The sequence below is a fragment of the Columba livia genome, chromosome 13 (genome assembly GCF_036013475.1).
Source record: "Columba livia isolate bColLiv1 breed racing homer chromosome 13, bColLiv1.pat.W.v2, whole genome shotgun sequence".
NCBI lineage: Eukaryota > Metazoa > Chordata > Aves > Columbiformes > Columbidae > Columba > Columba livia.
The window spans coordinates 1,396,774-1,410,051 of NC_088614.1; the positions used below are offsets into that span (position 1 = coordinate 1,396,774).

Consider the following 13,278-nt stretch of genomic DNA (forward strand, 5'->3'; position numbering starts at 1 on the left):
CCCCAGCACCAGCCCCCCGTTGTGCAGACCCCGGGAAAACTCTGACCATGCGAAAGGGGCGAGGAGCAGCGCCGGGAGCCATGGGGGCACCGCTGCCGCAGGTGCAGCTCCACGGCTCTCCCTTGGCTTCCCTGCAGCAGCCTCCACCCAAACTCGATCTCTTTGGCCCCTCCGCGAGCAGGTGTCAAATCAGCAGCGTGGTGTGTGCTGTGATTGTAACAACTGCTCATATGGGCCTGGCTACATCAAAAATAGCACAAAGCAACGCAGCAGATTAATGGTAAGGGTCCCTGCACTTTTGTACATATTGCATTAGGGAAGAAAATTTTCAAAAGCAGTGTTTGCCCATTAGTGTTCCAATATCACCGTAAGATACCAGAGCACCTACAGAAGAGGACCACAGCTCAACTTCATCCCAGCCCCAGGGGCACAGTGCAGCCCCTCTCTCTGGCCTTTGTGCTGCTCACGACTGCAGCTCCTGTACCAGAGGGATGAAGGGGCAGCAGGAGCACAGCCCTCACTCCCGTGCATGGGTCCCCACCTTTTAAATCACGTGGCTCCGGATAGGATCCCTGCACGGGGAGTTCCCCATCTCAGCACCGTGAATACTCACCTCGTTTTAACTAGTTGGCGGGGAGATGCTGAGACAAAGGCACATGCTTCAGCGCTGCTAAAGCTGCTCACGGAGTTGTGTAGAAACATCTTGGGATTCCCAACGCAAAGGTTTTTCCTGAAGACACAAACCTGCATCTCCCTTTTTGTTTCTGAAGGCCTGTCCAGAAGTGATCAAGCATCATTCCAAACCCAGTGTCAGGCAAAGAGCGTCCCTTTTCCCTCTCTCCGTTGTGAGTACCTTGCTTTTAGCACTGAGAAGATGGGTCACTGCACTGGTGCAGGTTCCCAGCTTTTCTTGCAAGGGTGCATCTGTGAGCCTGTACTACAACACACTTTTCCATTTCCCACCTCAGAATGTTGCCTGTGAGTTCGGAGCATGCATACATTAGGAATAAGAATAATGAATTGGTGATTTCATTAGCTAATTTTTCAGCCCATAAACATCTGTGCCATGGCTTATGGAGAAATAATCAGGTAGAAGGCTAACACTTTGTCTAGAAATGGATCATTTTAGTACAATGATTTTGTTGCATAAACAGTGAGCTGAGAATTATCTAGATGAAAACAGAACTGTCCTCTTTGGAATTAAGAAAAAACATGCCCAGTTCTGCTATATTAAGGTTCATAAATTTATCACAAATCAAAATTTTGAGCCTAAAGTCTGACTGTCCATGCAAAGCTATTTCAGCAGAACAGCTGGCAGAATAAGAAATATATCTCCCATTTGCCCCAAATAGGACAGTGCTTCATTTTTTTGATAAAGTGGAGACTTTTCTCAAGGCAGAACTCGCAGCTGCTCTGGTGCTTCTGCTGTAGGGACAACCATGCCTTGGCCATGCCAGTGGCCTGCCTTGCCTGCAGTATGTCCCATCGACATGGCCATCAACATCAGAAGGAATCTGAATGTTGAAAACATTGTCTGCAGTGTCAACAAGCCCTTGCGCTTGTTAATAATCTCCGTACAAACTAATCTGGGCCTGGAGTACACATCCTTGAGGAGATTTTTCCTACCAAATCTCAGTGACGTGCTCCAAGCCCTGACACGGCACAACGACAACCAGTTGTGTTCTAGTTCAGGCAGCGATTCTGGAAGGCTGTAACTGTGCGTGTTCCTACACCAGCCTCACAAAGCCTCGTTCATTGTGGGATGGCAACCACACCATGGCAGCTGTCACACCTGCTCTACAGCTTTCATGGTGACAATGATGCATTCAAGCAGGAGATACCATGAGAACCGCATCTCACTAACTTTCCAAAGGTGTCCACGGTCCTTAAAATGACTGTTTCTCTGACTGGAAATATAACTTACCTCGTTACCATAGGATATGTTTAAAAAGAAAAAAAAGCAGCCTGCTAATTAGCGTGATGAGTTTCAGGTGTCAGAAGCATGGCAGTTACACAGAGCTACAATACCTGTGGGCCCAGACGTCCACGTGCTTGAAATATTCAGCCTCCTACCGAGGTCCCTGAGGCCTGATCCAATACTTGCGCACTTGTATAAGATCCAGAAAGCTATTTTTTTTTTTGTACCGAAACAAAGATGCACAGAGACGGGGTCAGGCTGCTGTAGACCAGGTTTCCTCCACCCTCATTGACTTGAGTAAAATTAAGAGCGTCACAAGCTAACGATGCCTTTTTGTGCCCAGATTCACAGGAGATGTTCTTCCCTGCCCTGAGCCCGCCGTGGGAGCGGGCGACGCAGGAACACGGCTCTCGCTGTCTCCAAATCCTCCTCCCTCCTGGGCCCTGGGCTGAGCCATCGCTTTGGGACTGACACCCGCCAGCGGGGACTGACAGACAAACAACGGCTGAGGCTGAGCTCATGTATTCCCTTTATTGAACTGTACTAGTTATTGCAATCAGATTAAGTCACATTTATAAAGCAGACCATCCAGTTGCACTGAAACCGATTATATTCATTACATAATTTTAATCACTGTCCGGTGAACTGGCAAATCCAATCAAAGCATTAGTCTTTAATTAAAAAATTAAAAAGAAATATTCAGACAATAGCCAAGCAATCACATCACGATGCACAGTTACCTAAAATTGCAATTAAAAAGCAGTTAACAAAAAAGGAAAAAAATCACACCTAATCTTTAACTATCAGTATAATACAGGAAGCAACAAAGGGCAACAGCATCAAAGCAGATTTATCTAACACTATAAATTCAGTCAGAAGCAGAAGCTCTAAAGTACACTAGCTGAAGCAGGACAATAAAAAATACTGAGCATGGAATACTTTTAATCTCTTCCATTAATATTCATTTCCAGCTGCTTATAATAGCAGCGCCTCATGGCCAAATCATTAGAGTTTTACATCTGGGTTGCAAATGACACTTTGATTGGATGTAATGTTCAAATGGTCCTCCCCACTGTGCCACCGTCAAGTCTTCTGCAGAGAGGTGTCCTGTCGTGCCAGTGCCTCACTGTGCGTGCTGGCTCAACGTGTGGTTCTGCAAAGACGAAGAAAGGAGACAGGCATGAGGGGCAGAATAATAGAAAGCATGCCCATACCCTCCTACTCAGTCCCATTTATGCAGAGCTCTACATAAAAGCTTCGCGCTTATTACAAAACAAAATGCAATAAAGAAAAAGTACTCATAAGTAACAGCTGCCAATATGACACATTTGCTTTGTTCTGACAGATCTGTTAATGCTGGCATGAACTTCGAAAAAAAATGCTACGAGCCAAGTACTGCCATAAGGGTTTTTTTTTCCTTTCAATACATACAAAGTGGTAAAAATTCATGGGCAAAAACCGCCTTTAGGGATTCCCTTAAGTGTAACAATTAAAAAAAAAAAGATCTGAATTGCTGGGGGAACCCTCGCCGTATTTTTACTCTTTTATTCTGACTAGTACCGGGTGCAAGCACTGGCAGCAAGAGACACCAGATTGTGACATGCAGTCCTCGGTCCAAGAAACGCTTCGGCAATAGCAGCTGAACCGCCAGCTCGGGCAGCAGGGAACACGCCCAGCGGGAAGAGGCTGGACACGGAACCCAAAGTTAAACCTCTTTAAAGAACAGGCTTTGCTCTACACGTTTCTTTCAGCAGTTTAGGGTCTTTTTTGTTGCCTTTTCCCCTTTTGGGAGGTTTGCGGCAGCCTCGTGCCATCGCAGGATGTCACATCGGAGCACGCTGACCTGCGCTTTGTGCAGGAGCCAGTAAATCCTTCGGCCAACCTCAGCAGCGCGTTGTCAGAGCAGCACCAGTTCACCCAGTTTTGTGTGCCAACTGAGAGCCCAGTCCTACATACAAGCTCAGCTTTATTCGTGTGATTATTCAACTATTTGAGCAACTAGACACGCACTTCACGGTGAGTTTTTCTTGAGCTGGATCCCCAGCATCCTGAAATCATAAAAATTCATTTGCATCCTTTCAAGCCTCAGCAATTGTATTGCTCTCCATCTGCCTAATAACAGAGCTGGGCAGGTCTGCCAGCTTGAAGAGTAAGTTTTTAAACAGAAAATGAATTTTGAATCTGATTATTTATTTAAAACGATGAAGCTTTAAAATAAAATCAGATATTTTAACTTTTCATAAATCATCTGGTCCTTCTATACTCCCCATCTCGACCAGGAAAAAGCGCAATCCTGCACGTTATCCAGAGGTGACGTCTCCCTGGTGAGACCCGTCTGCGGGAAGCACTAACAGGGACCCACAATGCTGACCCCGTTTGCAGGAGCATTTCTGGACTGTGCACTCCCAAAAAGTGACCACCAGGTGTCAGAAGTGCCGCTGAGTTCCTAAATCACAGCAAAAGTTGGCTGAGAGGAAACTCTACACAACAACGGGTCGGGATCCAGAGCGCCAGGAGGTGACAGAGGCGGCTGAAGCGTCATCACTGCCCTTCGGAAATTAAATGACAATCAACTGACAAAACGGCAAAAGAACGGGTCCTCAGTGAGCGCAACACCGAGCACACATCCATCTGCGACACTGAATATTTCAGAATCAAAACCCACAAGTACAGTGCATAGACCTGGAAGGCTTATCAGGGGATAACACACTATCCTCTAATAACGTCAAGTGAAGCAATAGTTGAAACTACTTTGCTTTTAGACGATTTCACATCACCAAACATAAAATCCGATGGTGTTTTACTCTGCTATACGTGGAGATTTTCCTGGTCTTAACAAGGAATGACTTTTGCAGTGCTGGATCTTGTGCTCAAATCAAGTGACAACTTTACGGACGAGGACGGATGGAGCCCTACAAGCACGGTGGCAGCACTGGCAAAGAGCTGGTCTGCTAAACTGAAGCGGGAAAGCACAAAAATATTAAAGAATACCCGGGTTCTGTGCTCAGACACTCCTCAGCATTTTAACAATGGCCATTTCTCGTGTACTTCATTATAGTTCTATTTTTAGGTCATCCTGAATATCAATAAAAAAGCAAAAGGTTTACCATCTTCAAATCGAAAGCAGGGCTATTCGTGGCAGACAAATCCATACTTATTTAGGCAGTGTCGTTTAAAAGATAATGCACAATCAGCACTAGATGCGTGACGCACAGTCTACAGTCGGGGAACATGATTTCAAACTTATGTGGCTGCTGCATTGATTACAGCAGGCAGGTCAATAAAGGAATGGTATGTGGCTCTAAATCTGATAATGAAGCTTTCATGGCGAGCCCTCCCTCCTCACACACGGGTTAATAATATGTTCTGCACACTCATAATACAACGAATATACTGGGTTTGTGAGCGGAGTTTACACAAAGAAACAAACAGATTTTACTCAAATCCTGCAGCCATGCCGAGCTGGGTCAGGTAGGAGCTGAGAAACCAGCCCTGCTATAGGGCTATCAGATAAAAATATTCACATTTTTCATGTGCAGATCTTGACTTTGCCTTAACATCTTGGGAATGTACCATTTATTCCCTTTGCATGCATTACTGGCAATCGATACGCTGACTAGTCCCCGGAGCAAGCCGTTAATAAATAAATGCATTTCAGACCACGCAAACGTGGCTTCCCAAAAAAGGTCCAGCAACCTGTCTCCTGTTACCAGCAAGCACCACGTCTTATCTCTTGCTTCTGCTCCTCCTGCCCGGAGTGCGCGCAGCCCATTGGAACGGTGCTCTGCAGAGGGCAGAAAGTGCCCGGGATGTTCAGCTCTCATCTCTATTCTCTCACACGTGCATTTTGCATATTTGACCCATACTTGATTAAATAACCTCAACATTAGGCGCTTCTGTATATGGCAACAAAGCAAATGCCCCACCTGACCAGACTTTGCATGAGCAGAAAGAGCTTTTGCCCCAATGCTACGCGGGGCTGTTCCAGGTGGCAGAACGAAACCAGAAAGGCCAGAAGGGAGCAAGGGGTTTGAAACACGTCCTATGCTACAGGAACGGCTCTGCCCAAGGAGCCTCTTCTGACTCATTGGGAAACTTCCCCCACCTTTCCAGCCGCAGGGTGGGCTGGTGGCAAACAGCTCAGGAGTGATTTTTCAACTCTGGAAGTTATAGTTTTTTAAAAAATAAATCTTAATGGTGATTCTCAAAGGAAAATAGAGCAGTCACAAAGGCAATGCCTCTCCAGGCACGTGTGTGTGTCTGCACATGCTCACCCACGCATGAGGCCATCCCTACACAAGATGCGTTTGGGGGCTGGTGGGAGACAGGACATGATTTGGAAGCCGAACATTAAAAATGGTTCTTCGCAGGTCCTGCTAGGCCCCCTGGTTTGTGCACGGCTCCCAGCTGACACCCCCCGGAATACATCATTCTGAGACATTACTGCAGCTGGAAAACCCTACAGCAGCGCTAAGTCACCTGTCAGGATCAAGCAAGTCACAGCTTATTTATAGCACAAGGTTGGAAAATTTCTTCTTTTCTTTTCTTAATAATCATGCAAAAAGGATAGCAATTCTGTCAGCCACGCCAGTGGGAAAAATGCAGCTACCCCGAGCCTTGGGGCTGTCACAGGGTTTCAGCGGCATTTTCTACCGGCAGCACAATCCCCAAATGAAACATTTGTGGAAGCGTCTGTGACCAAGGAACTGGGCAACGGGTTTTGTGGGAAATAAAAAGATTTCAAAGAATGGCTGATTATTGTCTGTGTAGATACTGATTGCTCTCCAGATCTTCCCTGGGGACACCCCCTGCCTGCCCTCTGGATGGGGATCAAGCCATTTGTGCAGGACATCTCCAATGAATATTCCTCTGTTTTCCTACACGCATTCTGATGAAAACATTGGCATGACAATCTCCATTTTCAGAGCACCGTGTCAAGAAGGAAAGCATCAGGCTTGAAAGATGATCACTTACAGCAGTTCAAAGAACTCTTACAAGCTATATAAAGACTGAGAGAAAAAACCCCCCCCCACAAAAAAGCAGCACATGACGGCACGAAGCTCCAAGCCAGCTCGTCACGCTGGGAGGCTCCCACGCTGCAGCGCCGCTCGCTGCCAACTAATCACAGGTGTACGGCACAGGAGCAGGTGAACAAAATAAAATGCAACTGTGAGGGGTGTGATAATGGTTTGGGGCCGTCATACATCCAGTCTATAGTACCACTGTGCATCTGGTTTGTATTTAGGTGTTTTGTACCAGCCGCTTAGAGGTGTGCTGTGTGCGTGAGGGTATACACTTAAAAGACCATATGTTATCCAGGGGTTAAGGAATGGCATGACAAGGCAGGTGATGCCTGACACCCTCAAGTGACATTCATCAGCATTCTGCAGTGTCACACAGAGACAGGGAGCCTGAGTCAAGGTTACAAAGCCTCTCTTCTCTCCCCTTCCACACACCATTAAAATGAACAGAAACCATTCCCCAAATGGTTTCCATAGGAATTATGGAGATAACGGATTCATGCGACAGACAACGGGAAACTCAGTGATGAGCCATCGCGTGACCCATTGGCACGAGGACGCGGGTGTCTGTGTGTCCTGCCTGCCCTGCCTGCCACCTGGGGACACCGGGGATGCACCACCACCCCAAAACACCCACCCCAGAATGGGAACATGGACCTGGGGTGACGCCTGGACCTGCCTGAGCTTGTGCCAGGCGGGTAATTCCTGTCACTTGCGGCATTTCCCGGTGCACAGGGCTCCTCCAGACCCCGGCGGGACCCTGGCTGCTCTCCCAGCCTCTCCCACCTCCCAGCCCAGGCTTCCCAGCCCCTCCACACACTGTGGGCTCCCCCAGCACTGGGGGTCTCGGCTGGGGACCCCTCAGGATGAGCCCCCTCCCCATTCTCCCTCCTTCGCCCCTCAGAAGTGGGGCCGGGGGACCAGAGAAGCGACCCCCTGTGACTGCCAGCACCGGCATCTTGCCAGGCGAAAACTGCACCTCCACTTGCAGCCAAGGTTCAAGCCTCAGGTTTGAACATATATCTATATAAAATGACAAAACAAAACCTCCAAACTGCTACAAACAGAAGTTAGAGTGTCTAAATATTTACGAAATGCCATCTGCGGCGTTCTTGTTTCAAACAGTGTTTTGCATCTTTTGAGTTCAAACTGGTCCAAAAAAAATCTCTCAGCCATTATTCCTCATTATACACCCATAAGCACATACGCCTATGCGCACAGGTACTGTTTCCCCCCAACAGCAATCCATAAAGATGAAAATCTTCACGCCTTGACTTTATAAAGGGATTACTTGAGGCAGAAGACACAAGACGACCCTTGCTTTAGCCACTGGAGATTATGCTCTCTACAGAAAGCTGTGAGCCTTAAATTGGTGCTGCTCTAATCCTAAACTGGAGAGGCATTCAAGGGATGCCATGACCCAGAAGAGCAAGAGGAATAAACTTAAATTAAAAACAAAAAAAGGGGAAAAAAACTCCAAAAATACTGAAAACGAGGTGACAAAAAAGGGAGAAAAGGACAACAAGCTTCCTTTACAGGATAAACCTATTTATTTCTATTTTTTAATTTCTGGTCGCTCCTTTCTCTTTAGTTACAGACTCTAAAGAAAAATCACCTTTGCAACCCCTTGCAGTTTGTATGTGCTTATTTTTAGAACTGTTTGACAATTATCCAAGGGTCTAAGACTAACAGATGGCCTGTCTTAAAGCCTCATATGTTCACTAGTTTGCACTTCTGACAAACAGTAAATGTACTCAAGAGTGTGCCATAAACTGGGCTGAATGAACACTCAGAACACAATTTAGTTAATACACTTCATTAAAACTGATAGTGGTAACCAATGCTTCCCATAAAACCAGGTGTTAATTCCCCTTCCAGTTGATTCAGGTAACAATTACCCAGTGACATTTATACTTTCAGAGCAGCATTTTTCAGGAAATACAGTTTCACTTCTTTCCTTTCCCCTGGTATTTCACCTACTACATAAAATGCTTGTAACAAGCGAACTCCAAGTTATAATGGTACTCAATAAAAAAATAAGATTGTCAGGCAAGAGGGGTTCACATGTCCCTTCTTTATTTGAAGAATCCCTTGAAATGCGGCAGAGGCACAGGGAAGGTGGCACCTTCTTTGTCACCGCTGCCTTTATCTCGAGCATCTGAGCGCTGCCGTGTGGCTGTTATGAAAAATACAGTTAGGAACCTGCCCTTTACAAGTTATTGAGCAAAAAAATCGCTTCAAGTGTCTAAGAAAATCCACCTGGAGGTTTGGTGTTGACTGGAAAGTGAAGGCGCCTGTTTCCAATGGAAATACCTGTGTTGAGTTACTCTGGCGCTTGCATATGCTCGGAATCACGGGGCCTCTATACTCACACCCCTTCTGTTAATCTTCATGTATTCTTGAATTTTGGTAGGCATTTCTATGTTATCCTGGGTTTGAAAAATTCCCTTTTTACACAAATATCTATCTTAGAGCTATTTTCCGAGTGCCAGCCTTTTCTCACACCAGCTCAGGGTTTTTTAGATGATTTATGAACTTAATTTTCTCTTCTAATTCAGGTTGTTTAGTCTTAATCAGACCTCGACAACTCACCTAACATGCTTTCCATTTTCCACTTGAGACTAATAATATTGTATCATCAGTCTCCAAGCCTCGTCATCTCTTTCTGTTCTTCTCTAAAAACAGAATAAACCGAGGTGAGCTCATTACAAGTGAACTCCAAATGTGAGCCTGGCACAGCCTCTCCTATTCGATTAAATGCCTCCCTGAAAACTCTATACGCTTCTTCCAAAAACACTGGGTAAAATGCTGAAGCACAAAAGCAAACTAAAGCCTTGGGGAAAATCTCCTTACCGTGGCACTTTGGAAATAAAAACCCCAGGAGAAAACATTATGAAGAGATAACCGGAGTCTTCTGTTGGAGAAACCAGCGGTAAACACAGCGTGACTCACTGCGGCACCCAGTGAAACTAGGGAGCCAAGAACACCCGTCCCGAGGGACCGGCTGCTCCGGGGAGCTGCGCTCAGAAATGCTAATTCATCAGCGTCCTCGTGACTTGTTCAGCTTGCACGAGATCAAAATAAGCTCAGGGAAGAACCTTACGCTTCCTAAATGTAAAGGGAGAGGGATGTATTTACTCACTGCTGTCAGAAGTGCATAAAACCAGAATATCTGTAGAATTGCTCCACTCCTCCAGCCCCACCGTTTCTCCCTGACTGAATCCCAGAGCTGCTGCTGGTCCCGGAGCAGGATCCCAGCGCCCCACTTGGCCCCTTAGGCTCGGCTTTATTTAAAGTCTGAGGTATGTCTTGTTCATCCCTCCTTGATCTAAAGTAAATCACAATGCAGAATTGTCCATTTCTGTGAGGGCTGGCATCTTCGTTATGGGACCCTTTGTGACTGTTCTACAAAACAATTTCCCGACTTGGCCTTTATTAGAGGACCAGGACAGCATCTTCTCACACTCTTTTTTTTCTGAAAAACTACTTAGAGCAAAAGGGGAAGGCTTTACATAGTACCTTTAGCAGTCACCAGTCCAAATGCATAGACAAAAGCTTCACTGAGTGACCGTTTCCATGGGAATATAACCCAACAAAAGCCAGGAAATTTGAAGTTGAACCTAAAGCTGGCTCCTGACCTTGCCCTGCCGCACTGCGGTATGGCGAGGGTCACTGAACACCAGCGGATGTTTGGTGGTTTCTTTTTCTGCACCAGTAAGGACCGGGCATAAAAGAGTCTCGGCCTTCACTGTGAATTTTAACGCAAACATTAATGGGGCCACATCTCACACTCTTCACTTCCCCAACACCCTCCGTTGAACGATGGGACTTGAGGTTGAATTTGGTTCCTCAGACCAAATCAGCAAGTGTGGACAGCCGGGCTTGATGCGAGCTGAGCCACCCGCAGTCACAGCACAGCCCTTCCAGCCGCAGTTCTTTCAAAAAGCAGCAACTACGCTATAATTCCCTCTAACGGAACATGGGTCTGACAAACTGTAGTGCCCCGTGCCGTGGACATTGCTGTCACAGGGTGCCCATGCGCTGACAAAACCGCCTGATGCCTTGGATGTAGCGGCTGTTATTGCTTGTTTCTCATTTCAAAAGCAGCATAAAAATCCTCCAATGCAACTGTCTCTGCTATAAAATAGCAAGGCCGCAGTTTATAAAGCCACCCGTTAGTGTCCACGCCACCAGCAGAGCAGAAACCTGCCTTGGGGCATCAACCCCGGAGGAGCCAGGGGTGCGGAACAGCCAAGCAGGATTTGTTCCCAGAAGTAAAAGAGGGACCAAAATATCACCAACACGAGACGCCTCCTCCAAGCCATCACGACACAAAATAGCGAGGCAATGCTGTTGTGGGTTGTGTGTGAAGCAAGTGTCACCGTTAAAAAATGGGATTTTCCAGGCAGTGCTACTCCATTACCACAGTGTCACTGGCCTCGGGAAAGTCTGACTTCTAAACAGCAAGATGCTACATTTTAAACAATCGTGATTTCACACGAAGACTAAGAGCATGTGTCGGCCCCAAAGGAGGACGAATTTTTCAGCAGTAAATATGCTCTAAACCTCCTCTCTGGTCCTTTTGGAGACACAGAAATGTAATACTCCGACAACAGATACACTATCCACAGTCAAACCTCAGCGCCCGTAGCAATTTATTCAGGTTTAACTGTGCAAGAGGAGCAAATGAGGAGGTTTGGTGCTCAGGCCCTCCCGGGGCTGGCGTGGGAGCTGCTGTGACCAATTTTGTGGGTGCAAAGCTGAGGCAATTCAGTTAACATAGAATCACAGAATCATTTAGATTGGACAAGACCCTCAAGATCATCGAGTCCAACCATAACCCACCCCTGGCACTGCCCCATGTCCTGAGAACCTCATGTCCGTCTGTCCAGCCCTCCAGGGATGGTGACTCCAGCACTGCCCTGGGCAGCCTGTTCCAATGCCCCACAGCCCTTTGGGGAAGAAATTTGAACCATGAAGTGTTAAAAAAGAACAGAAGGTTAGCGATCTGTCCATTAGCGTTTACTGCGCCACTCAGGTCACTGCACATGCACACATCAAACAGTCCCATCCCATTTTCATTTAACATAAGCAGAAATGGCAGAAAAGGCACAACCTGCAAACAAGCTGTTTTCTAAATCATTTTACCTTTCTTCCTTTCCCCTCTGGTCACAGCAAGGAGCGAGCAGGACTCTCTCACGCTCTGTAAAACCACTCGGGAAGCTTGGCCCGGGAAATAAACCTGAGATTACACCCCGTATCTCCAACTCAGAGGTACACCCAAAACCTTCGAAATTTCTTCATGAGACTATTTTTCAAATTCCTTCTACCAGGACCAGCGTCGGGGGCTGCGCCAGCAGCTGCTCAGCATCGCTCAGGATTCCCTGTCTGGAATTTCAGCTCTGAAATACAGCACACACGCAGCACCGGCACGGCTGAGGAAACACAAGACGCTTGCCATACATTTATTATCTTCCTGGGGAAATGATATAGAGGACAAAAGAGACTATATTTACTCCCTCCCCAGCTGCTTTTACAATCTAATAATTTATTTCTCCTGGACATAAATTTCAGATTTAAACGAAATCCCCGAAACCTAAAGATGCCACGTGGTGGAGGCTGGGGCAGTATTTCTTTCTGGTTTGGAGATGGAGTGCGGAATGCATTGCTCTGTTAACCAGTCGCCTTAAATTTCTGTGGGGGGAAGAGACAAGCAATTAAACTGTGGCAGGCCCTGGATGCACATACAGGCGGCTGTGATCGCCACCTTCACACACAGAGTTAAAAATATCTGGTTATTGAAAATTATTTTCTCCGTCCACGGGGGTTTATCTGGGTTTAGGCTGAGATGTTGATTTTTTCCGCAGCAGCCATGCTGGGGGATTCTCTTCCAACATTTTCCTTGCACAGTAGCTGTATCATCCGCATTTCTGCCAACAGGCGCTTTCTATGATGTAAGAAATCTCTGCAATTAGAAACAACCATATCCACTTCCAGGAAAACAAAACAAATAAAACACATCTCCAAAGCCTTCTCGTCAGCAGCTCAGACAGCACTGCTCTTAAAGCAAATGTGCAAATCCAGGGTATAAATTCACGTTAACTGTTACAAATACATCCATCTGTTCCCAGACTAACTAGTGACTGAAACTGATGAATCCACTGAAATGTAATTTTCAAGCCCACTAGCGTCTGTTCTCGGCTAGTAATGAAGTCAATGCTTTTCAGTAACTGTGCTTTTGAATGCCAATTTCCATTTAAGCAGGTTTGGGTTCTCTCTAAGAAAAAAAAGCAAACGCCTTTTCTTTCCAAAGGTCAAACGAAGCTTTTAAAGAACAAG

The 13,278-nt window shown here is 46.4% G+C and overlaps 1 protein-coding gene across 7 annotated transcripts in view; it reads right to left on the reverse strand.

Moving 5' to 3' along the window:
- Positions 1-2,430: 2,430 nt before the first annotated feature.
- Positions 2,431-13,278, reverse strand: part of ZNF423 (zinc finger protein 423) — a 221,125-nt gene continuing 210,277 nt past the window's right edge. For all 7 annotated transcript variants that reach the window (XR_010465872.1, XR_010465873.1, XM_065028591.1 and 4 more), the window contains one exon: positions 2,431-3,071. Coding sequence is in view for 5 of the 7 variants with exons in the window: in XM_065028591.1 (XP_064884663.1) it covers positions 3,042-3,071 (30 nt within the window). In the remaining 2 variants the exon portion in view is untranslated. The remainder of the gene's footprint in view (positions 3,072-13,278) is intronic.